The sequence below is a fragment of the Gambusia affinis genome, linkage group LG03 (assembly GCF_019740435.1).
Source record: "Gambusia affinis linkage group LG03, SWU_Gaff_1.0, whole genome shotgun sequence".
Lineage (NCBI taxonomy): Eukaryota > Metazoa > Chordata > Actinopteri > Cyprinodontiformes > Poeciliidae > Gambusia > Gambusia affinis.
Genome location: NC_057870.1, coordinates 28825333 through 28851663, shown reverse-complemented (window position 1 = coordinate 28851663; position 26331 = coordinate 28825333). Strand labels below are relative to the sequence as shown.

The following is a 26331-nucleotide window of genomic DNA, read 5'->3' as shown; positions in this document are numbered from 1 at the left end:
CAGCAATCCTAATTCAGTGTAATCAATGGATGCAAATAATTCTAATTTTTGCATTATGAAGTCAAAAATGGAGGAGAGCGTGGAAATCTTTCATTTCATTTTCTGTCTCTTCTAAGCCTTTTTTGTGATTTGTTATCTAAATTAAGGTAAAACAAAATCTTTCCTTGCGAAAGGAAAAATGCAGAACATCTTGATTTAAACATTGAGTCTATATGCCATGTGGCCTCTGAGCAATTTAAAATGCAATAAGTCCTTCCTTAACTTTTGCATATGATAATACGGACTGACAGACATCATTAAATGCATGCACATGAATCCAAATCTACACTTCTAAAGCATGTGGTGCTATTTTTTTTAATGTTATTGCATTATTTTACACTATTTCACTTGTTTTGTTTATTTCAAACCCATTCTCATTGAAATGTAGAAAAAATAAGAATTTGTTCTTTTGCCAAACCCCAGTTTTCTACTATAGGTAGATCCAGTTACAGCTGAAGAACTGCTTGTTCACAGCAGTACACATTTATTTTACGTAGTTATTGCTGCATACAGACAGAAAAAAATTAATAAGTACATTCATTCATATTTGAATCTAACCACACATCAGATTGGCTTAAATGCATAACAGCTGACATATCTTTAAAACATTTTCTGCTTTGTGGTGGAGAAAAATGAATGAGAGCCAAGCAAGGCGAAAACATTAGTAGCTAAGCTATTCAAAAATATTTTTTTGCATTTCGAAAAAGCAACCACCCTTTGTCTTGAAGTTGAATTTACTTTAATATTATCTACCCAGATTTTTTACCACACATCTTGCTCACAGTTTTTTACCTTAATAAAAACAACACAGTGATGATGATTCATACATTAATAAGAACTTTTACAAATGTATCAAGACAACTGTTTAAATCCATGCATTTCATGCATAGATGATAGCACTCCTCAGAGTGTGTGAAGAGTTTTCTGCATGTCCCATCCCTCTTTGACCAGTCATTTTTCTGTCACATTCTGTCTTGTTGAGATCTTCACCTGCTGATCTCAGCTCTGATGAGTTTAAATTGAACCCCAGCAGACTGTAAATGAATGAAACCATACACGCAATCGACTAAAAGCAAACCCTTTGCGATCTTTGACTCTTGTCAAATGATTCTCAATCCCCACTGTTTTTTAACAATGCTGTACCTACTAGCAACTTGCACTTCAGACCTTGCACATCATAATCCTGTTGAACCTTTGTAACACAATTCTGCAAACATTCCAATAGTTTCTCTTAGATAATGTTTTTTTTTTTTTTTCCCTTCTTGCCAAGCGACACGGTACACTAGACAAATACTAAACAGGACAGCCAAGACAGTTGTCTCAAAAGTGCACACAACTCTGAATGTAACTCTGCTCAATGCAAGCAGCTGATGAGTAGTCAAGGTTTTGTGAAGTTTGATATGTATTGTCAATAGTACACACTGGTCTTTTTGAATATGTTATCCTTGTGTCTGAAAAGATTTGTCCGCCTGTAACTAAGACAAATCCAAGCATTAAGCGTCCTTATTTAATTTGCAATCATCTGTTAGCATGTTTTGCAGTTCTGGGATGTCAATTTTATAGTGTTTCAACTGTCTCTTCAGTTGTTGTTTTTTTTCTTCTTTTTTTATGGTAGCCATTAGGTGGAGATCAAGGCCACTAGAGTTCCACAGGCTTTACTTCATGCCACTTCGCAGCACTTGATTGGCTGCAATGAGCATGACGCTGATGATGAAAGCAATTGCAAAGGCGCATATGAGGCTCTTGCGCACACAGGTTTGCTTGACATGCTGTGTTGGGCTGGAGCCTACAAAAAAAAACAAAAAAAAACAGAAAGAAAGATAGAAGGAAGACAGATAAATATTTTGGAGGCCCAGTGAGTCCAGCATCATTTAATGCCTGAAAGCTATCTGATAGTTATTTCCATAAGAACAATCTCATTGAAAACACAATGTTAGGGGATGAACACTGCCACAACGATTTGTTTTCACACCTGTATGCTGCATAATTTCACCTAGACTGAAATGCAAATCAGAGATTTGGGATAACAAACAAATGGAATAGGAGGCGTTTGGTGAGGTGAGAGACTTTTGAAGAGAAGCACAGTCATCTGTAAGGATCAGATTTTTCAGTAAAGATTTGTACAAAGATAGACTAAGTAGAAATTTCTGCAAAACTTCCCAAAGAAGTAAAAAATTGCTTCTCTGAGGTTTTATATCCTCATTTATTATACTTAATTTGTGATGACAGGATGTCATTCATCTGGTTTTGTTTGATTTTTCTCCAACCTTTTCTCTTCCACCTGCCTCTGATTCTGCTCCTGGCAGGTTATGTCCGATGTTTCCACTGCAGATTGTATTTACTTACTTATTTATTTGGAGATGTCATTTACTGGGCAGTTTTTAAAGAGGAGGACTAAAATGAAACTGTGACAAAAATTCTCAAACTGATATTACAAAACATATTGAACATTGCCTGACTGAAGCTATTTAGGACATGGTGAAGATGAAGATTTTGGAGTAATTTCTGAAAATGGAAGAAACAACAAAGTAAGCAGCACAATTAGACTCTAACACACAGAGCTTAAATCTCAGAATAAAGATAGAATGCTAACTCTCTCTTATAATACCATCTATTAATTGCTATTAGAAACTCAGTAGCATCAAAGTTATTACCATCAATCATTTGACAATAAAATGTTATGGATCTAAAAAGAGCAATTTGTCCATGTCTGTATTCAAATCAGACTTTGTTTGTAAAATATTTCCATATTTTCTCAGCCAAGTCACTATTTTTGCTACATTTTAAACTTCACATTGAAAAATATTTGTAAAAAATTATACATCCAGTAATATTTATGAACAAAAATATTATGCATTTGTTTTAGAGAAGTAAAAGACAAGATTAGCTAATAGGTTTGCTACTTACTGTCTATATCGACCTGGCAGTCCTCTGGGTTCTCTATGTGGTTCTCTTCAGTCATAATGATGTTCTCAATGTCTTTCATGGAAAGGTGATCACAGAAAGTGTCATACAAAAGCCTCTTCAGCTCCTCAACTGTTAACTTCTGCATGTCACACTGGAGATACACACATACAAAATTACTATCACACACAGCAAACAAAGGCCCACACTAACAAATGTATGCATTAAGCAACAAACACACAGAGGCCATATTAGTTTTTAACACATTATTATGTAAGTAAGCTTAATTTTTTTTTTCATTTCCAATGTCTATTCTGCCTATTCTATTTTGCCTAATCTGCAGCAGAATTATCAATTTACATTCTTCATCCCAATAGACACATTTCCTTTACTGACATGAAGAGTTGATGTTTTGCAAATTGTGCTTCGATTGCATCTTATTTAAACCAAGATAAAGCACAGATGCAGTGGTAACATACGTAAATAGCAATAGGTAAGGAGCAGATGGAGACAAACAACCATTGACACACAACTATTGACACACAAACTCATTAATGAGTGCACTTTTGAGTCCCCAATTAACCTGAAATCCACATAGGCTGCATACATGGGAAAAATGCAAACTCCAGACAGAAAACCCCCAGCTGAAATGAGAGATAATGAACCTAATGAGTTTGCCACATGTAGCCAAATATATTCATGCCTCAAGAAAACAAGTATTCTTATCTGAAGATAAAATATTCAAATCCGAACAGTTAAAAAACAAGCTGTGTGCTAGATATTAAAATCAACAACTTTTCATCCTCGGTTATCATGAAAACACTTTTTAGGCTTAGCCTTAACTGACCGCCACATGAATGGTTTATTGTTGAAATTCTCTTTTTAAAAATTCTACAATTAAATAAAAACATATTTACACCACAGTTAAACTGTAAAATTTGCTGCCGTTTAGTGCTTTGAACATGCATCTTTGAATAAAAGTTTTCAACAACCACTGAAAGACAGTGAAAACAAATCCTGTTTTACCATAGATGATAAGCTCTTGCAGAAAAATCAAGAGTTTGAAACTTAACTATTTACAGCTTACAATATCTAGGAAGAGCTCCCCTGCCTTCTAGTTAATTTGGTGTCAAGCTGTTAGAAAATTAAAGCCACATTATTTTTTAATTGAAAGAAAACTGTTTCCAACATACAAGTGCCTCTCAATGCAATGGAATCAGTCAGAAAATGAAACACATTACATGGATTAATTACACACAAACTGATGGTTTCATGTCTTTCTTTCTTGCTTACAGCTGATGGAAATATGGTATTTGAGTTCTTATAAGATTAGAATACATAATTTCAATGACAGAAATATGGGCTTAATAAATAATATCTGCTGAAAGGTTATTTCTCAAAATAACTTGTAATCTGACAAACGTGGCTCATCTCAAGTCACACTGATATGTACCTGTATGTAAGTACTAAAATACTCATCATGGTTGGCAGGATCTGCATGTGTCTATGAGTGCATGAATATAGAAAACGAAAGGAACAGCTAAAACTGTAGCTTTAATAAACAAATGTTACGATAATGCCAGTCCTACATTCACCTCAAATGTGACAAACAGAAAGTACTATTCCAAAATAAACTAATTTCCACTGAATAATACACAAATACGTTATTTTTTAAACTTAACAAATAATGATCTATGATTAAAACTAAAGTCAACATTTCTCAAATCGGGGATCTGCAGCTGTTTGGACAGGGTTTGTATTTTACTTATGTTCAGCTCAGCCTGAGCCAAATTCGGCGTTGTGACTGGAGGCTATGTGAACAATCTAGCAACATATGATGTAAACTACCACACGGCTTACGCAATGTTCTGTTAGGCTATGTGGCCCTTTCTGTTCTTCCTTCTCTACTCTCCAAGCAGAGTTTTATTATCATGCAGTGGATGTACCAAATGTTCAGAGACCTCCATTATTCACTTTGTTTCAAGCTCTTCGCTGCTCTTATCACACAAGTACAACAGGAGCAGTTATCACCATGCTAATTTCCATTCCACTGCCAACCTGAGAAGATGATTACCTAATATGATGTCTTTAAATAATTTAATAATTACTTTGCTATGATGATCAAAGCAATAACACTGTCATGACAATGAAGTCATCCTATTAATGCCCCAGAGAACATGACAATTAGAGCCACTTTTTGTCTGACATCAAATGGCTCTTTGCTGGGAAATGTGCAACACCTGAGACTCTTCTGTCAACCCCTCTGTCTCTTGAGGAGAAAATAATGTCTGAATAATAACCACCTTCCAAAAAACTGAGTCAAAGTCAGTGCCGTTGAACTTGTCTGGCACCCCAGCCGCTGTCAGCTTTGGACCCAAAAGAGTAACAAACTCCTCAAAGTCCACCTGGCCGTCGCCTGAAAAGAAAAAAAAAACACAGGGAGCTGTGAATTATTCTACAATTAGGCAATTTGTGGGTGAAAAGAAGATTTCGAATAAGTTTTCCGGAAATGTATTTGTTTCTGAACCAGTAACTATCAAAATCTATAGAAAAATCAATCAAAAAGATCAGGTCTTTTCCTGTCCGTTAAGTCATCCTTAAGACAAAAGAAAAGTAGCAATGAGATTGTACTAAGATTAAAAAAAAAAAGAAAAAAGAATACTAAAATAAATACTCTAATTATGGATTGTTAGACAAAACAACAGAAACAGGAAATGCTAATCAGTGGACAAAATACTAAAATGCTGGTTTTAAATGAATATATGAAAACACAAATAAATTAAATAAATGATTGAAGATCTAACTAACACTAAGTGTATGCTTCAAACTACAAGTAAAAAGGGAGATGTTTGAAGACTAAGGGTTTGGATGCCAAAATGATTAAACTAAAATAAGAGTGAAGATTTATTTGTATCTTGTAAGTCTAGACAAATGTCTTTTATGTATCGTTGTTAAGTTCTGATACTATTGTGAGAGGGAAATTAAAATGAATATGTCCAAATGCTGGTTTCAAAGCATTTTTGCTTTCCAAAGCAGATTTGCTTTCTGCACCAGAACAGGTGCACCTTACTGGGTCAGAGGTATCTGTTTACTTTGTCACAGCAAACTTATCTTCAGTTCAAGCTGTCATTTACATCTGTCTCGCTCGGGGCTCACTGGTGTTTCTGCTCCAACAGAGTGACCTGTCTGCTGTGGACAGGTGGTACTTTTCTCTGCTGGCACAAAATTTTGGACGTTTTTATGGTTTTTCACTTGGAGTTCGGAACAAAGTGATTCACTTAATAAGATACCAAGTCCAAGCACGAGTCCAAGGTGTGTGAATGGGTGCCGGGGACAACATTTTACAACTTAAACAACTCAGAGAAAAGTGAACCAAGTTTGACCAGGCCAGTTTTTTAAAGCTTGGCTTTTGGTGGGTTTGTGGGTTCTTTCTGAGGCAGAGTAAGAATCCAGGTTAGTGTATGATTCTGGGAGAGGCGATGTCTAGGAACCAATCAGATAGTCATAGGTTTGGGTTAAATTGAGGGCTATGCCACAAGGTACATGAATAATATAATTGTTGTATAAAACATGTTATTGTGAACTAATTGAACAAAAGAGAGATTCATGTTCAAAGTTCAATACATTTGTCAATATTTTAATTTAGAACTGTCATAGTCTAAACTTTTTCACATACAGCATTTTTATTAACAACCATTCAGACAAGCACTTATTTTGAGCAAAGTCTCTTCTACGGTCATAAATGTTGATTACAAAATAAATTTTAGCCGGGCTCAATGGATCCAGCAAGGACAGTTTGAATGGACCTTGAGAAAATCAATTTAAGTAGCTAAAAAACTCAAATTGGAGGAGTTTGTTTGAAACAGAAAAAAGGAAGCAAGAATCTTACCATCCATGTCAAGTCTCTGGATGATGACTTCCAGCTCCACCTCATTTGGCATGTAGCCCAGAGAACGCATGGCCATTCCCAGCTCTTGCTTTGAGATAAACCCATTTCCATCACGATCAAAAACCTTGAAGGCCTCGCGGATTTCTGCAGAGAAGACAAGCTGAGGTTTTGGTACAAAACAGGATACGAAAGGGGAAAAGCCTCCACAGACCCATTTGTTATGCTGCATCAATGCCTGAGTCATAGTTATTTGAGGGGATTGGCAGCTTATGAGAACAGATTCTATTAGTTAACTGAAAAAAGCAAAAATAAAACAAATACCCCTGAACAAACTGAAATCAGAGCAACATTTTGGGGGCAGAGCACTCTGCCTTGGGTCATGGATTTTACAGGGATGAATCAAACCTCTCGCATATGTTCTTGGTTGCCAAAATCTGAAGTGCAAGAACCAAAAATAGCTTGGAAGGAATAGGCTTTGCTTCTATAAATGAAAGGAGAAGTGTCACCTCCCAGTAGATATGTTTCCTAGTCTACAAGAAATGCATTTGTAAATATAGACTCAAAATGTTTCACAAATCAACTACTGATTGAACAAGTTGTGCATTCTTGCAAACTATTCCATATCTTTGTGGTTTTGTGCAGATACCAAACACAATTTTGACTTTATATTTTATTAGTGCTGAACTGGTCATGTGTCAAATTTCCCCACATGTCCAAAGATTTCATAGCAACTTTGTTCATGTGACAATGAACTTGTGTGTGCTGCAGAACTAAATAAATAGGGAAGTGATATCAGAGCATCTTTGATATTCTTGCAGCATTATGTTAGATTGAACTTTTCTACAACAAATGCTACATGTGATTTTTGTATTAAAAAACAAGTTGATACATGGAAAGGTCTGCCATACCAACTGTAGATTATAGCTGACAATGGGATTGTGAACTCTAAAAAAGCAAAGAGATGTGAAATAAAGATGTGGCTGCCTCTCCCAGAAAACGAACAGTGGTTGTAGGTATGTTAACGAGCCACATACCGAGAACCACTTAAATAGAAACAGCAGTGGTTTAACAGCAAATGTTTTCCATGACCATCTCAGTATTTTACTGAGGTTTTCAGGTCACAGACAGAAAACCTGTGAGAGGAGCGAAAAACAAGAGATGATTTTAGGAGACCCCTGACTCTGGAGGATGTAGAGAGACTATACAAACAGGAATGATCAAAGATTCGTCTCTGCAAGCACCGTTCTTGTAAAATGTCACAGAAGAAGACTGCCGTATTGGCCAAAGGGGATGGAGAGGAACCATTAAAGGCAGGTACGCCAAAGGAAATGCAATGCAAGTAAAAAAAATACTTAAAACGTTAAATTTTTCATTTACTAAATGAAAGTACTCTTCTAAAATGATCAGTGGCAAGATTATAACATATGGGTTGAAGATAATGTTTAGACAAATTATGAAATATCTTTGACATGGGTGTCGATACATATTGAGGGTATTGTGTTATGCAAGAAAAAATGTATTCTATATAGTCACCGTTGTAACATCCTTATAGTTCGACATACATCTAGATTCAGGGCTTTATAAGGTAACATTGGTGCAAAAAATTGTTTCCTGATGAAAAAATGGTTGAGTGGGTTTTGAGAAAATAAGAAAGCCAAACATCAAATGGTTGCTAAATAATGTATAGCCTGTTAAAGGTATGCAGCTGATAAGAGCGGTCGTCTAGGTAAACTGAATTAAAATTCTGCTTGAAATTATCTCTGCCTCTGAGTTTGCTAAGAAAACACTATTAAGTAAGTGAAAGGTAACTCTAAAGAAACTGTAGCATTCACTGCAAAGCCAGAAATCTTGTAAATGAAAACTGCAGCACCGGTGAATTTAGCGGATGTCAGAACTGCAACAAATGGATAAGCCTCAAGCCAAAAAAAAAAAAGAAGAAAAAAAACCCCAACATGACAGTTTGACAAATATTTCAGCTGAAAGACGAAACATGGAATATCAATGCTGGCAGGAAACAGTGTCTCATTCAATGCATGATGTTGCAGCAGAACTCCAGGAAATGGTTTTTCGTAATCAAGTACATGTCCATGGAGCAGACATTATGCCATTGGGACAAGCATCCCTGGCAATCATGTATTACAATGGATTACATCTGGGCATGCAATTTATAAAACAAATCGAAGTGACAGTCGGAGCAGCTGTTTTTCCCATTGCCTTTTGCTACAAGATGTCTTCCGGCAGGTACAGCTTAAATCATTGAATGCCCCTAGCAGTGTTTTTTTTTTTTTTTTCAATTTTCTGGGTGGATCTTATTGTTTACAGAATAACAACACTGTAGTATCCAGCTGAGGTCCTTCTGTTTACTTTAGAATGATGGGTTTTCATATAGTTGAGTAGGAGGCTACCAGACTCTTACTATCAAAAAGGTTAGTCCTTATTTTCAAGCAAGCAGCATATTCATAATAGTGAGTGTTACTCAGTAAATTGCATGTATATAAAAAAAATAAAAACAAATGTGTTTACGGTCTTAAGGAACAAGCTCAAATTGCTTAGGGAGGTGCTTCCTAGTGTAGCAATCGTTACAGAATAGAAATTCCCCTTCTGCATAGGCCAGAAATACAATAAACCTCCTATCAACACCAGAAACATGAGCAAAACAAATAAATTACCTAAATCTCTTGTGTCTACTTAAAATTACATCTCACACACTCCTGCTGAAAGAAAGTAAATATTCTCTGAGGTGAAGTAGACCATGTGAAATCTCTGCAAAAGTAATTTGCCAACAAAAGAAAATACAAATTCTTTCCACATCCTGCCAAATAAATTCTCATATTATCCCGCTTCTACTTAATTATGAGCCCTAATTGAACTGGAATAATATGCAATCCCTAACAGTGACTCAATCTTAATTAAAAAACTGCTTCTGCCAGAACATTTATCCTAGTGAATAGCTGTAATATTGGTCTTCATTTGCACAGATAACTTGAATTGTTCCATTTTAAAGACAATTAATTCTTACAGTTTTCTTTAAACCATAGTTAAGACTCAAGTGTTCAATGACTGACATAAGAATTGTCCTATTTATTGCAAACATTCTGCCTGTAGACAGCCTGTCACTGTAAGTTTCTGAATGTTATAAATTCAAACACTGTATTGTTTGTCCCCAGGCGTGATAAAACACAAAAATGTAACAATTATCTTTTGATATTTCAACTTTTATCAGCAATCATATTTTAATGATTTAACATTTTAATAAAATCTGCACAAAACTGCAATGAGATTATTTAAAATACTTTAAAAATTAATAATATTTACCATGGTAATATAAAAATATGCACTGAGGTTCAAAGAAAAATAATGATAACATAAAAGTTATGATTGAAGCAGGCAACCAGATTTTTATTTTGGCTTTTAAATGACATATTTAACATTTGTTTATCTGTTTGTTCTTTTCTATATACAACACAATGTACCTAAGGTTTGGGAGGTTTTCTTCTCTTCACTCTCATGAAAGACTGTTCATGTCTTTCAAATGAACAGACATGAACAGTAGCAAAAAAAATTTGTTACATTTGTTTATTAGCTTTGGTCAAGATATTACTCTGAATTATTATTTCTGTATAATTCTGAAATTTAAATTATAGCTTGAACAAAACTAATAAAAGTAGCTGTAACAAATTAGAGTATTTTTAAAGTTAGTTCGTTTTTTAGTGTACATTTTAACAGTTCTTGTCAAGTCTAAATAGCAAACATGTCTGAAGGTTATTTTGGACTACAACATGTTAAGCGAGCTTCAGTGTAGTGAGTAATGTGTCTACCTATTGGTTTCCGTTTATCCTGGAACAGTGCCGAATGAAGAACAAGCTTCTCTTAACCAAAATGTCACCAGACACAGACACACACTTGCAGCTTTTGTTAAAATTCCTTAAATTTTATATTGAAAGAAACTAATTTGGGAAAATATTTATTTTGCCTTATTTTGTTATGTTGCAATTGTGTTATTAATATGACTTGATTTCATCTTGATCTTTAAAATACTAACTGACTAATGTGATCAGTTATTCAGTGCTTGTGGAATATTTATACCAAATACAGTTTTCAAATCTTACTGAAGTAATTTTTTGAACAGCTAGTTTTTACGTCTACTTGAGTAAAAACAAGTTGAAGTAGTGCTACTCTTACTTAAATACAATTTTTAGGTACTCTACCCACCTCTGCTCCCAGGATTCCCTCAGTAATTCATTGAGGGTAAAGACTTTTTGAATCGCTCCTCTTGAATGTGAAGCTCAACAACGAATCGAAGCCTCAGAGTAAGAAATGAGAGGCTGAGAAGTGGAGCACACTCTCTGAGACCACCGTCACTCCAACCTGGCTGTCCGAATCCTCAAAGTGACATTAAGGAGGTGTGTCAACCATGACAGCCTCACAATGTCCACAGCTTTCAGCATCTCAGGCCAAATCTTATCTTATTGAGCTGGACAGAACACTGCATAATACATAAACCACACAGCTTTCAATTTGTTTAAAAACCATTTTTTTATGATTTCAACTTAAACCTTTCTATCATTTGATATATGATTTGCATTGTTGTGTCTCCCTTTGAATTAGTTGCGTTTCCATTACAAAATGTTGTCAATAATCCACAAATGTTGTAAAAATACAATTTTGCTATAATGTTGTTTCCGTAAAATAAGAAAAACAATTTAAATTACATGTGAATAAGTTTGTTCTTGCTACAAGTCATTAAAAAACATGCTGTGCCATGATCCTCAAATTACTTCCGGTCGTCTTCTTCTTTGTGGTTTCCACTGCTGGCAACATCTGCCACCGGTTGTTGATCATGTGACTTGTGTGATGCAAAAAAAAATGTTTCAGTTGCAGTTTTGCCAAATAAACCACCTCATCCTGGCACCAACACGTTTTATCAAAAAACAAGAGTTTTTACAATATTGCTAATTTATTTTAAAAATGTTTACCGTAATGGCACAATTTTATGGTCAATGGAAACACAGCTATTAGTAAGAAGGACATATGAGACTGTTTCCACTAGTTGTCCTATAGAGTCATTCACTCTGTGTAAGGCAGAGAGCAAAGACAGAAAATATATGTGTTGTTATAAATCTTGCATGAGCATAGCTAAACATTTCAAGCCACCAAAGCTAATACAGAATTTATCAAATCTGTTCCATGTTGAAGGAATAAATCAGCGGGGGGATTTTTGGCTATTTTTCAAATGAAAGCAAGCATCTTTATTTTTTTTTTACTATCTCTTTACATGCTATTGTTTTACCTTTACTAAAATAGTAATCTCATTCTCACCAACATTTGTTTCATTTTATAGTATAGCTAAATTTCCACATGTTTTTTTTTGTTGTTGTTGTTGTTTTTGACTGCTGCTGTTGCCTCTTCTGAGTCCGCAGAACCTCCCGGAAGGTGTGAATATGGTTGAACGCGTGTGGTATTTGCTTTGATCTTTTGAAGAGCTTTTTGGCCTTCGGAGATGCTAAGCCGCCTGGTCTCCTGTGGTGTGATTCAATGAAGGATGATAAACCCAAGGTGAGATTGAGTTCCGAGAGCCAAGCATCTAAAGCTGAACTCCCACAGAGAATAGTGCAGTACACACCACATATGTGAGAAGCATGAGACATGTCATCATTTTCCATACCATACACAGTAAAAGCAGCTAAAACTGAGGTGATTCATGCAAACATAAAGGATCTTTACATAAAGGTGCTTCTCAATAATAACATAGATTTTTCCAAGCTGTGGTCTATCTTCCTTTAGGACCCTTTCAGCTTCTGTCTGCTGGGAAACTGTCAAGATAACACCAGTCACCCCTAAGACAGTGTCGATTATAACATGACTTTTTCTGCATTAAATGTCCTTTTATTATTGTTTTCAGCCAATATTCTAATTCTCTGGTAATCATACCTTTGGTTTTCACTAGCTGTGATCCATAATCATTAGAAATAACAAAGATAAATAACTGAAATCAATAAATCTGGGTAAGAAATACATATGCAATTTATTTTTCTAATTGATTTACTGAATTTAATACATTTTTGATGACGCATGGAGGTGCACGAATAAAAAACATTCTTGCACATAAGACATATTTACCTTTCTGAATTATCCCTTGAGCCTCAATACGTTTTACATTTAATGCTTTACTGCTGCTAAAAATAACAGTAAAGAGGAAAAAAAGCCAATTATATGTTGTGCACTGTGAGCATAACAGCCTGATGCCAGGGTTTTTGAGAAAGTGAAGTATCCATGAACGTAATCCAGAGCTTCTTTTTTTTCCAGAGCCATGGATCCTCTTTGCTTCAGTCAGACCTACATCTGCTCAGGGCTGCTTTGGATCAGTAATTGCAGCACACCCACTCTTTATGTAAGACCTTATCAGGATGAGAAAAACACTGCGGTGCTGTTTGTGTGAACCTAGGGCGACTATTTTTAAACACCCATAGGAACCTCAGTTCATTTTTTTAGCGAGATACGGGCCTGCTCAAACACCCAGAAGACTTTCTATTACCATAATAGGCCTCTAACAAGTCCCTGGAGAATACAAAAGGAGCATACGGCAAGTTTTTAAGTTGACTGAATGTTGAAGGAAAATCCCATTTGAGTGTTTGGGTGGCATGAAGTTTTAGGGATATTAACTTTGCTAGTGCAGCGATGATATAAGCAAAGAAAGAAATAGGAAGAGAAGGGGGATAGAGGTGGATGAGATGTGTTATCATAAAAAAAAAAAAAATTCTCTGAGTTAACTTTTTAAACCCCACTTGACCTTGGATGATGGAAAAAGGTAAACGGCTGTGAAATTTTCGCTGATTTTTGTTCTTTCTCTTTATTTCCCAGGAGGGAACAAGTATCATTGATCTGTCTCCAATTTATTTATTTTTTTATTCTTTTTAAAGTTGCAAGTTTTCATCATCACAGCACAAAACCAAGCTGAGCCAGGCCAATACCCACAAGGCAAAAAAGACCAAAAAAAAACTGTGAGAAGCGCCTCAAGCCAAGGTTGGATGTGAGCTATCAAAAGCATTTGCTATGCTTTGTGAATCATTCATCAATGTCTTAGCAGGTTCGTCAGCTTAATGGTGTCATCTCATTTAAAGATGAGTTTTTTACGCTCCTGGTATTGTCTAGTCTACTGCGGACCGGGCTATATTGTTTATCAAAGGAGGGAAATATTAGCTGCAGGGGAAAAAAAGCCCTTCACTTTGCAGAACTCATCATAGTTGATTTCACAGGTAATAAAGTCTGCTGGAGTCACTCTTTCATGGCAATCGATCAAAATGGGAATAAATTACTTTGATTCAACCTACCCGACAGTTGCAATCATCACATTTCACAATATTCTACGCTAATCTGCCCCTCGTGTTTTCTATCAAGGCCTATTTTGTCGAGGTTAGATGTCAGCGAAGCCAGAGAAAAAGATTAACTACGAATTTGTGAGAAGACTGTGTTTGCTGACGTGATTGAAATGTCAACTGATTTACCTGTAAGAATTTAGCAACGACATATTTTCATTCTAATTCTGATAAAGCACAAATTATTACCGTAAAGACACAATTCTTCCGCTTGATGTATATAGTAAAGGGACACAGCTTACTTTGATTAAGTAAGAATGGATGTGCAAATCCAGTCAAACTGGATTAAATTGCAACAATCTTCTCCTCTACTGTGCTTTTCTCAAAAATGAAACTAAACAGGTTAATAATCCGCTTGTAACCTGCAGGACTAAAACTTTGCAAAAAATATAAGGACATTTGTGTTTGATCAATCACTTCTAGGAGATAAAATTTATTATGTTGAAAGCTTGTTTATTTCTATTAAATGGTGCCACATTTATTAAGCAGTCTTAAATTAATTTGGGTAAAAACTCATCTATTCCTCTATTAGGAATTCATACCGGCTTATTTTGCCAATGACTCTTATTTGATATCAGTTGTTGAACAGGATACTTGAACCTTGAAGAAACAAGACATATTGGAAATTTAGTTAATTCTTTATTTGAACAATGGCACCATTTAAAGAGACATAAACACCAATAACTGCATCAAAATGTTGTATGACTTTGGTCCCACTAAAGGTAGTTGATCTGGGTGATGTGAATAACTAAAACAACCTGTAAAGGATGAGAGACTGATGGAAAATTAACAACTGGATACAATCAACCATCCAATGTTGCCACAGAGTTGCTCAGCAGGAGGTGCTGGTGCAAAACAATGATTGGAACAACTGGCTTCTGGATAATGTATGTCCAGGAAGCAATAGTACGTCTATAAACATGATTTTAATCATGCACAAAATATACATAGAATATACTGGATACATTTCATGTATGTATTATGCACTGGGATGCCCTGTGCACCAAAACTGAGCTGCTGTTAAAATCACAATGAGAAGAAAGTCATAAAGTCTGGAGGAGACTCATGCAAAGCAGCAAAATAAAATCACTCCCATGTTTCTCCATGAAGTTTGGGGAAAGAGCATCAGAGAGAGTGGAGAAAATATGAGCTCATTTTTAGAGTTAATGGGTGAAAAATATAATTTCCATGTTTTTCTAACGTAGAACCAACGTGGAGCATAGAGGCCCATACAAATGGAATAGAGAGAATGCAAGATGGGAGAATCAAATTTTCTTCACAAATTGTTCTGATATGCAAAACAAATTCACATTATCCTTTAAACAAATTATACGTACATAATAAAGGAAACTGTTTGAAAGACAGACTCTACCACTGATTGTTAAGATGGCTGAAAAGAGGTTCCACTAAGGCAAATTATAATCTGAGCTAAATAATCACTCGTCTAAAACAGTTTTATGCCTCACTGAACTTTTCAAAATTGTGCAGCTAGTATTGATATTTGTGCTATTTGACAATGTTGTGTGTTAGCAGGCATTCACTTAGACATAACAAATAGAAGATCCACTTTGGCTATGAGTAAGCTTCCCTGTAAATCTCCAGAAAAAACATTTCAGAAAACTACAAAACAGAATCTTGAAAACCACATAAGAAAACAACTTAGATATAAGATTACATATTTGACTTAGACGCTAAAGTCTCTTCAATGCTTACTTTGTAATTATTCATAGCATTTCAGACACCCTAAAGAGGGTTTTTTTCTGTAAATTTCTGAAAACTATGGGGAAGTCAAGTCTATTACCATGGCACTTCCAGATGGGCACCAGAAATTATGTGATTCACAACCCAATTTTTGAAGCTCAGATTCAGGAGGAGCAGCATGGTTTTCACTCTGAAGCAGTGGATCATATATTTATGCCTTGTAAAATTGCAGAAGGAAGCTGATAAAAGATCTCAAAGAGCAATAGAAACATAGGAGAAACAAAACCACTAGCATGTATCAATCTAAAACAGATTACAAAGCCATTTTGGAGGCTTTGGGTTTCTGGCAAAAAGTACATTGGTGAATTTTCTATTACATCAAACATAAAATTAAGACATTTCAGAGAAAAAATATCATACCAATAGGTTAGTGAGTAAGATGTAGTAGTAAGATGATCCCAATCAAAAACAACCAATCAGAGTCAGGAGGAAGCTCTTAGAGGTGTCAATCAGGCTAGTGTACATGCTGTTCAATGTATTAATGACAGAGAAACAACTTATTGTTAAAGAAAAAGCATTTATCTGCCATCAGTGTAAAAAAAACTTAAAAAAAAAATAAATGTTACATTGTGTAGCTTTAAAGATTTCTGTAGAAACACCTGCCGGAAATAGAAATAAAGCATAAATGAAACCTGTTTTAAATAGTGTTCAGGCCAGAATATTGATCAATATTAAGATGTAAATTTATACCTAGCAGTTCAAATATGTTTAACAATTACTTTAGATTACTTTATTATTTTAGCTTTCTTTGGATATGTACATACAGAAATACCAATACAGACACTATTCAAATGGTATAAAACTCTTTCTATGATTTTCACAAGAGGTTTTCACAACCTGTGGCTCACCAGCTGAGATGCCGGGTCACATCAACCTCTGAGAGACGGCTCATTTCTACTCACATCTTTATCACCATCTATGTCAAGTGGAGCTTTTTCATATACCAAATCCAGGCAGGTGACACATTCAAGAAATCCATTTTGAAATTCATCCCCGCCTGCCTGTCTGTTCGTCTGTCTGGCAGGTTGTGTGAGGCAGCCATGCATCATGGAGAGTGGGAATAGTGTTGGACGGAGCCATATGAAGGAGGAGACGAGCAAAGTAAGATTTATTTTCCTTGTAATCATCAGTGCACCACATTTGCAATGTCACAAATGTACTTTTTGTCACTATTTAGTTAAATTTAAAAAGTTGACTTTATTAACTTTTTATTTTTTTAGCAATATTCAAGAACATAATATTCTGTAATCCACAAATAACTAAAAACCCTGGACAATTTACAAGCGACTTAGTGTAGAGGAGCCCTAATCTTTTGTTTCTTTATAGATGTATGCATTATATATAATCTTAATTAGCTAACAACAAAAGATGGTTAAATTGCAGAATATACAGTGCCTTGAAATCTATTCGAATCCCTGAACTTTCTCAGATTTTCTCATGTTACAACCACCACCTTCAAACAGGTGGCATCTCTACCAGACATTGTCCAGATGAACATACATTTATCTGAGCCATTCCACTGTAGATGCCATATTTTGTTTATTCTCCTTGATAGAAGGATGAATTTCCACCAAGTCTAATTTTTCTTCACCATCTAATATATTCTCTTTTAAGATTTTCTGGAATTTAACTCCATTCTTTTTTATCTTTTTTCAAATTTAGATAAATGCCTTGTTCTATAAATTTCCTTTATAATAATGCTGAGATGATCCTGTGTCAGTACCGGATGTGGAGTGTTAAGTTTGATGCAAAGCATTAGTTTTCTGTCAAAAAACTAAATTTGAATGCCAAAGAAATTCAAATTTATTCTTAATTGAGCAGTCAAGACTGCAGTTTCTGCTACAGGTTTGATTTTTTCCTCTGCATGATTTTTGGCAAACTGTAAACATGACTTTCATGACTTTCTTCAGAAAAGGTTTTGCTTATGCTACTTTTCCACAAATGTGGGTTTTGCATCACACAAAACTGATTCTTTCTTTTCAGCTATTGGTTTCCGCAACTCTTGCAAAGGATTTTACTTTTCAAGGTGGTATTAGAGCCACTAACTTATAAAATATATGGATGTTTGTGTCAGTGATTGTGAAATATGAACAAGTTCAACAGTTGTGAATGCTTTTAGTGGGTGCTATATTTAAAGCTTCAAAAATAAAAGACATAATTAATTTGAAAGTTAAAGTTTCATGTTGCTGGTAATTTAAAAGACATTAATTTCTAATCGTGTTCTTTTTTTGAAGGTTCAGGTTTCCTCTGAAATATTTGAAACCTCTTGTTGGAAGGAGAACTGGAGTGAAGGCTAATAGAAGTCAGTAGCTGAGCTGAACACTCAAGAAAAATAGATGTCTGACTTTAGTAAACACATCTGCTGTATTTCCATGTGCAAACGAAAACAACCCAGGATATTGTCTTCCATCCTGATTGGTCATTTTATCATGTGTGTTTGTGTGTCTCACTCTTTAGACACCATAAGCTTGAAATAGTCTCAACTGACCCCTCAGATGTGCACCCACACACACCACCCACTGATTCTACACACTATATGTTGTGTCCATAATTCCTGTCTCTCCTAGCAAACGCAGACATCTTTAAATATCTTCATTTGTATTCGTGTAAGTATTTCATGAGGAATGGAAGTCAACCCTGCAGCTCGGGGCAAAGAAATGAGTCAATGTTGCTGCTGCAGATACTGTAGGAGTCTAGCAGTAACATCAACAATGCCTCACAGGCAGTTTATGGCATTAGAAACTCTATGGGTTTTTTTTCTAAAACCTGTCAGTCAATGCTATTTGCATTTGTAAAACTGATGGCAAGGGAACAACCAAAGCTCTGTTTAATGCTTCAGATGTTTACTACTGGAAACAAAACTGTTTCCTAGAATAAAAGTGACTTTGGACCTCTGAGCAGCTTGAGGAAACATTTTTGTAGGAGGTTTTATGAGTCAAAAAGACAAATAACCGCAATCCAAAATAGCTAATTTTGTTTTTTGTCTATAAATTTGCATGAGGTGATAAATGCTCTGATAATATTCAGTGCAATTACTCATAGTGCTCATCATTTAGTGCTATTTCTGGTATTTCATAGTATTCTGAAATACATAAGCCTTGCAAAACCATTGCTATTCTTTCATCTATATTTTATCACAATACAGACATCTTTGATTTTTACAATATTTTGTCTGGATTTTGTTTGATATACTAACATGAAGTATTGCAGAAGGAAAATAAATGTTACCTTTTCCCCTTTTCCTTAGTACAACAGAGCATCGTTTTGCCTGCATTTGTATTTCCTTAAGCCAACATTTTGTAAAAACACATTTGGTAATAATCAAGTCTGCAGAGTTTGTCTCTACTAGATTAGCACATCTAGTAGAGACATTTTTGTTCTTTTGGTCATTGTGGAAGAGTTCCTTCAGAGTGTTAGGGAGGATTATTGATTATTTCCAACAGAGATTTGTCTTACCTTCTTTACAACCCCTGTTCCTTATGCCAAGATAAACTTAAGCCTTTGAAAAACATTGTCACAGTCATAACTGCTTTTAGCTTTGTATGCACTGCTCTGGTTTATAATATTTTGGTCATTTTGGCAAATACTAAGTCTAAATTGTGTATTTATTCACCAAGGCAACAAAATAGCATGGCCTAAAATAATTATCTCGAAATAAAGTGCAAAGAAGAAAGGGAAGGTATTCCCACAAACCTACTTCCAGTTGGCTGTGAACCTAACTGACTGCCCTAGCAAGGATATCACTGATTAGAGAGATAATGAGAGGTTCCTGGTAATTTTGGAGAAGCTCCAGAGTTCCATATCTCAGATAGGAGAATGTGCTCACAGTGTAGCTTGGCAAATTCATTCCCTATTGATCACTCACTAATGACAAGAGTTAGAGTTAGGGTGGCATGAACAAAGCAAATGGTGAAAAGAAGACAAAAAGTTTACAAGGCCTTCATGCAAACTACAATGCATGGTAGAAAACAAATTTCTCACATCATCCTGAAAGCATCATCCCCACAGCAGGAATAGGGAAGTTGGTCTGAGCTTACAGACCAAACATAGAACTGCATTAGAAAATTTATGATCAATGCATATTTTTTTAGATATTGAAATTCTATTGGAAAGCTGTTCTTAAAAAATAATAAATAAATATTCTCCTTTCAACTATTAGGTTTAGGAGGCATGCCAAAGAGAAGAATTGTTGATCTACCATCACATCATCATCACACAAGTGGAGTTTGCTTAGGACTGTGTGTTTTGGACGGAGGAAACAACGTTTGAGCTTTTCAGAAACAAAAACTCCAGGTAGGTTAAGATGAAAATCAGGATATGTTGAAAAAACACCTCAAGACAGACAATTGTTAATTATGATAGACATTCTGTGATGTTTAATAAAACATCACAATATCTGACGGTTACTGTCAATGAACTGTGAATGAGTCGAACTTGTCTCTTTCAGTAGGACAGCATTCGCAAGCATATTGCCAAATCAAAAGAGAAAGGATTACTTAGACAGAAAATTTACTTTTATTCATGATATAGAATGACAATGGATGAAATAAAGAGAAGAGATCACCAAGAGAACCCAGAATTCTGGATGAAAGAAATAAAGAGGAAGCCCTCTTCTTGTAAGTTCCTATGTAATTACATGTTACATTAAAAAGACGAAAACTGTCCTTACAGCCAAAGGGGGTTGTACAAAGATAAGTGTTTTCAAATTATTGGGTGGATTTTTATATATTTTTCTGAGAAATTATGCTTCTGCAAAGAAAAATAATTTTGGCTTTTTACTCATCTTTTTTTCAGAAGTACTATTAATATTTAGAGGCCAGTGTACTGGGGTTTTTATGCACTGACATACAAATCTAACCCTTCATAGCGAGATTGCTTTTTTAAGCAGCTCACCTATGTATGTCAACTGAACTAAATTCCTCCAATGTAACAATTTATAATATGCTCATTAATAAATAGATTTTTTTTCACTCTCACCCCAAAACTAGTGAAGGTGTTTTGAGGTTTTTGGGACATTTCCCTAGAGAGTCTGTCAGCAACAGAAGAAATCTGGCTATAATTAAGAAAAACATGGTACAATAATAATAATAATAATAATAATAATAATAATAATAATAATAATAATAATAATAATAATAATAATTTAAAAAAAACAGAAGTAAATGTTCCCCATTAGCTTTGAGGAAAATGTTTTAGTGATGAATTAGAGAACATTAACAAATGACTGAATTATGTAAAAGTCATCAAGCAGGCCAAACAAACAAAAAGAGGATTTAGCCTAAATCAATAGCACAGTATAACAATGGATACTCCTGGGGCTGAGCATAAAGCCAGCAGTTTTCTATTCACCTAAATATCACATATTGACCATCTTTGTATCCTTAACTTTGTTGCAGGAATACAAAGATGGTCAATATCTCATATTAGGTGAATAGAAAACTGCTGGCAACTGCTTACATGATTCCCATTTTGGGAAATAATGCAAAAGCTTTAGGCTCAGCCCCAGGAGTATTTTGAAGCTTCTTCCAATAGGGCTGTTGTTAGGCAGTGTGGAAATGGGCTACCCACTTAATTCCACCTGCAGTGATATTGACACCGAGCTTGTGTGTGTGAGTCCGTGTGTGGCTAGTGGAGGAGGTCTAAACTATATTGAGCTGCAGTAATATGATCAACTGTTTTTTCCATCTTGTGTGGGAGGGGAAATTGAGAATATGGAGTCCAATTCAATTTATGCTCACAACATTGTACATTAAGATACTTGCCACCTCCCTCCACATTCTGCCCACCCATCCTCCAAAGACATACACACCCATGCACGCATGCATATATGTATGTACAGTGTTAAAAACCCATGCAGATTCTCAAAATCTTTGTGTAAATCAAAGCTTTTATAGTCTTCACAACCTCAAAGTAAAGGGCCATTGGTCTGTTCCCAAGGTGTCCATTGCAGTAATGGAAAATCAAATCCTCGGTTTGAGCTTTTGGTTTCCGTGCATGCACTTGCACGCACACTCACATATTCACTAATGCGCAATTTCTTTCTGTGACAAAGCCCCGAGTCCCTGACGGCCGAGCTGATGTATGTGACACCTCTGTCTCCCGGCCAATTCTCGTCCGTCTCTCCGGAGACGAGAGCGATGACGAGACTCTGTCGCTCAAGCAGCAAGTTTTCTCATCAATAAGTCATTTGTGAACCAAAACCACTGTCAAAATTCAATCAAAAGTTACTAAATGTTGCTCAGTGTACTTAAGAGTTCAAGACTTATCAATGTTTAAAGAGTGGGCAGTCAGGAAGCCTCGACCTAATTGATTTTACCGGCTCTTTTAGCCTTTCTTCTTTGGCTCCCAGTTAAGTCTAACATAAATTGCAAAATTATTTATCTGACATAAAAATCTCTGAATGATCAAGCTCCTTTTTATTTTACAGAAAATAGTCTGCCATTATGTTTCCAACAGATTGCTGGTTTAGGGGTTGTTTCTTGAATTTCTAAAAGCAAAAGCTTACGTGATGCAAAAAATCATGTAAGAAGCTCTAAAATGCTACTATCTTAACAAGTTTCTAATAAAAAGAAATAACTGGTCCATTTAAATAGGCTGAACACTGATGGTGTGAAAGTACCTAGTCTGGCTCATTATGGCAGCTGTGAAAGTTCACATAAACTCGGGTCTAGACAAGCAGGAAAATTCTAGCCTGCCACAAGACATTGTTTAAAAGTGAAACAAATCAAAAGGTGTGAATTTTTTTCACATTCTCCCCAAATTGATGCAAGTACTACTTTTCTTATGCGAAACTATCTTAAATGCAGTTTTAATACAAAGTTTTGTGTTGCTAAATGTGTTTGTATCTTAAAGCCATGCAGCATAAAAGACTCGATGAGGCTTGTAAAAATCCCATTTAATGTCTCGTCTGTAACTCTTTCATCTGTCTTTGAAGAGTTACAAAAATAATGATGCTAAAAGCCTGCAACAGACTGGCGACCTGTCCAGGGTGAACCCCGCCTCTCGCCCGGAACGTAGCTGGAGATAGGCACCAGCAACCCTCCTGACCCATTAGGGACAAGGGTGACCAGAAAATGGATGGATGGATGCTAAAAGCAGCATGCTGTCTTGATAAGCTAAATGCTAAATAGTTTTGCGATACAACTCTTTATCTATGAGCAGGAATGTATGCATCTGCTAAGTCAAATAACAAATCCCATCTTTTTACTCTACTTGTTCTATCCTTCTCCACAAACCCTCAGTCACACTGTCCAGTTAAGTCAGAGACAATGTGGGGAAAGCCTTCCTCTTCTTTTCTCCCATTGAATCGCTAATGTTCTCCAACAACTGAAACAGCCGCCTTTAACAGCAACAACCTCTGCTCCCATGTGCTGCCTGTAAAGCATTGCGGTGCTTCCCCTGCTACACCACCAATATGACTAGAACTGCAAAGCCCAAATGGCTCTGTTTGTCTTGTGACAGCATGTGTGCAGCAGGCATAAGTAGATTTGATTAATTAGCGTTTAAATGAAGTGTTGCCTGTTTATTCCACTCCGAGCTTGATTGTAAATTAAATTGGAATGGTGGGAGGGAAAACAGAGATCCACTTTCACAACAACCTTGGCTTCTCCTGGAGCAAATATCAATGACAACAACAGAGGACAGCCATGTTCATGGTCTGTAGAGAGTCATTTAAGATGCTGTTTAAAGCAACACTTTGTGAACAACTTAACTACAATGCCAATCTTAATTTTTACATGTTACGGTATTTTGCTAACAAAACAAAAAAACAATGACAAATGAAAATTACTGATGTTCTACCTCTTTCATTTTGTTTTTCATTAATTTAACTTTTTCTTGAGGAGAACATTTATTTTTGTTAGTATTTGTTAGCATGTTCATGTGGAAGAGCAACATTACAATTTCATGGACTTCCTTGAAAAATCTGCACTATCATCCAAAGAAAAGGTGTGCTTATTTCCATCAATGCTTCAATAGGAATGAATCAGTTTTCAAGTAGAAGCACACAGTGATGTCTCAATCTGCCAATTAAGGCATTGAGAAATGTCAAAATAGCTTTTGTGCTCTGCACTGCAGTCTCCAATAGGCACACAAAGTGATTTCTGAAAATGTAAACCAATGCATTCAAAGTATGACAAAACTATGTGGTAAAAATAAGGTTTGAATCATAAGCTGTTCTTTTCTTAGGGGTTAAATTACTTCAGCATAACCAGTTTATGTTTTATCTTTAATGATTTCATTTTGCTTGTCTTATTGTGAAAATCACCTCTACATATGACAGCCATTTCATGTAAGTTTACGCTGAGTTCTAACACATCATTGATCCTAATGAACTACTGACTGAATGATCATCAAACACAGCAACAATGTGAAAGATGGGAGTAGAGCAGGCCATTATGTGTGAAAGCTGAGAATGAAAGTCAGGGTTATTCCAACATAAAAATACTGATTTCTTAACTCTTAGTTTTAGACTTAAAAATAAGAAATTATATCAGTAGTTCATATAACAGAACCAGTGTTTATTTTACTTAAATAAATCATGTAAACAGTGAATCACAAGAGTAAAAATGTATCTTTTTATATTCCCATGCAGTTTTATTTGTGTCACTGCACCTCCTGTTTTAAACTGATACTTTAAAAACAGATAAATGAGAGATGATGATTCTGATGTTCTAGCTTTAGTGCAAAAGTTTCACATCATATGATGAAGCTGCAAAAAAAAAAATATATATATATATACAGAAAATCATGACCTTTAAGAGATGTGTGCTTCCAGGTTTAATGAGCCAGGCGATTCCAGTTTCCATAAATCCATCTTCCATCTATAAGCCCTCAGTTTATTTATTTATATATTTGTTTTGCAAATTATTCACTGGTCTCATCAGTAGCAGCGTGTCATTACAAATTTCTTTGAATAAAAATGTGACTCTCAGAATGGGTAGCACACTTAAGTGAGAAGCTTGAATTTGACATAAGTGACATAGTTGGCAAAGTTTGATAATGTGGCAAATTTTCTTTCATTCAACCTAATTATATGACAAAAAAAAAAAAAAGATTAACAGTAAGTACAACTAGGAATGCCCAAATCGGTCTGAGAGCTGTCCAAGGTCCTGACCGTGCGCTTCCGTCAGACAACTACCTGCTGGAAGCTCACCAGCTAAAATGTCACTGTATGACCCTGTCATAAATTCACACTGTCAATATTGACTCACAAACAGCCCCGTGATGGCCGCCCGGTCCGCGTGAACAGGTGCATTCTCACCTTCAACCTCGTCTTCGGGCAGGTTCACCGGGGCGCTGTAGGAGAGGATGTCGGGGATGGTGCAGATGCCCCGGTACATCAACGTGGAGGTGACTGGGTGCATCGGCATGGCTGCAATCTGTGTCTCCCACCTCCAAACTCGTCATAAAGAAATGTCTACAGATTTGATTCCAACTTCCCCCTGCAGTCACCGAGGGAATGGAGCAGCGTGCTCATGGATGGAGAGCATGGGTGGTGAACTGGGAGATGCGGTGAAATCCGCAGCGCGTTCGCTTCACGCTTCCTTTCGGTCCATGAATGAAGAGCAGAAGAAAAGCAGAGGGAGTCTCACCTCATTGCAGTTCAGTTGCACGCGTTCAAAACAACAACAGCAGCCTTTTGAAAAGTGCACATTGCGCGCAAATTGCTTTGACCGCTGCACTACGATTGGTTAGGAGGAGCTCCACGTTAAGTAGCGGAGGGTGTTGCTTCCTGATTTAAAACGTTTGAAGACGGCAGGTCACATATTACCTGATTGCCTGGTTTTAAATCTGCTTCCAGCAAATCCACGCGTCCACTTGTTGGATTGCTGCTGCAGGCGCGCTCACTTAACGCGCTCCGAGCGCCAGATACCCTCCCTTCGTCAGAAAATACGCGATGAAAACCCTTCAGACTGACAAATAAAATGGGTTATTAACTTAACGGTCTCTCCAGCACACTAGGAATGCTGACGGCTTGGCACATGTTCAGATCTTCATAAGCAATAATTAATTTATCGTTCCCTAATTGGTCGCTGGGACAAAGGCACGTTGCGATCCAGATGTTAAGGCCTGAAAGAGGTCGAATAAAGCTCCGAGCAGGAATCAGAAATGCTGACATTCTCCTTCATCTTTTCTGGTCTTTACACCGTCATCAGGCTTCATGTGCATACACACACCCACATACACAGACTTTCTGGGAGTAGGTATTCCCCCTGGTGTAGCACGCTCCCTCTCTCCTTTACTATTCTACTATCTCTGTGACCATGGCATATTTTAGATAAAATAACTAACAAAATGTTTAGTAATTCTTATACTTCACTGTAATAAAACAACGTCATGCTTTGTTAAAGAGATGTTGGT

The 26331-nt window shown here is 36.1% G+C and overlaps 1 protein-coding gene across 1 annotated transcript; it reads right to left on the bottom strand.

The window, feature by feature from the left end:
- Positions 1-357: 357 nt before the first annotated feature.
- Positions 358-26108, bottom strand: LOC122828433 (calcium-binding protein 7). Its single transcript, XM_044111992.1, has 5 exons — positions 25232-26108; positions 6833-6976; positions 5247-5359; positions 2947-3097; positions 358-1825 (listed from the first exon to the last, which is right to left on the bottom strand). Exons 1-5 carry the CDS (start codon positions 25338-25340, stop codon positions 1695-1697), a joined length of 648 nt encoding a protein of 215 aa, XP_043967927.1. The 5' UTR covers positions 25341-26108; the 3' UTR covers positions 358-1694.
- Positions 26109-26331: the final 223 nt, after the last annotated feature.

Coding starts and splice junctions, on each gene's coding strand:
- LOC122828433 (XM_044111992.1), bottom strand. CDS start 25,340: ATGCCGATGCACCCAGTCACCTCCACGTTGATGTACCGGGGCATCTGC. Junction 6,977..25,231: donor GCCCGAAGACGAGGTTGAAG/GTGAGAATGCAC, acceptor TCTTCTCTGCAG/AAATCCGCGAGGCCTTCAAG. Junction 5,360..6,832: donor CCAGAGACTTGACATGGATG/GTAAGATTCTTG, acceptor TTTTCTTTTCAG/GCGACGGCCAGGTGGACTTT.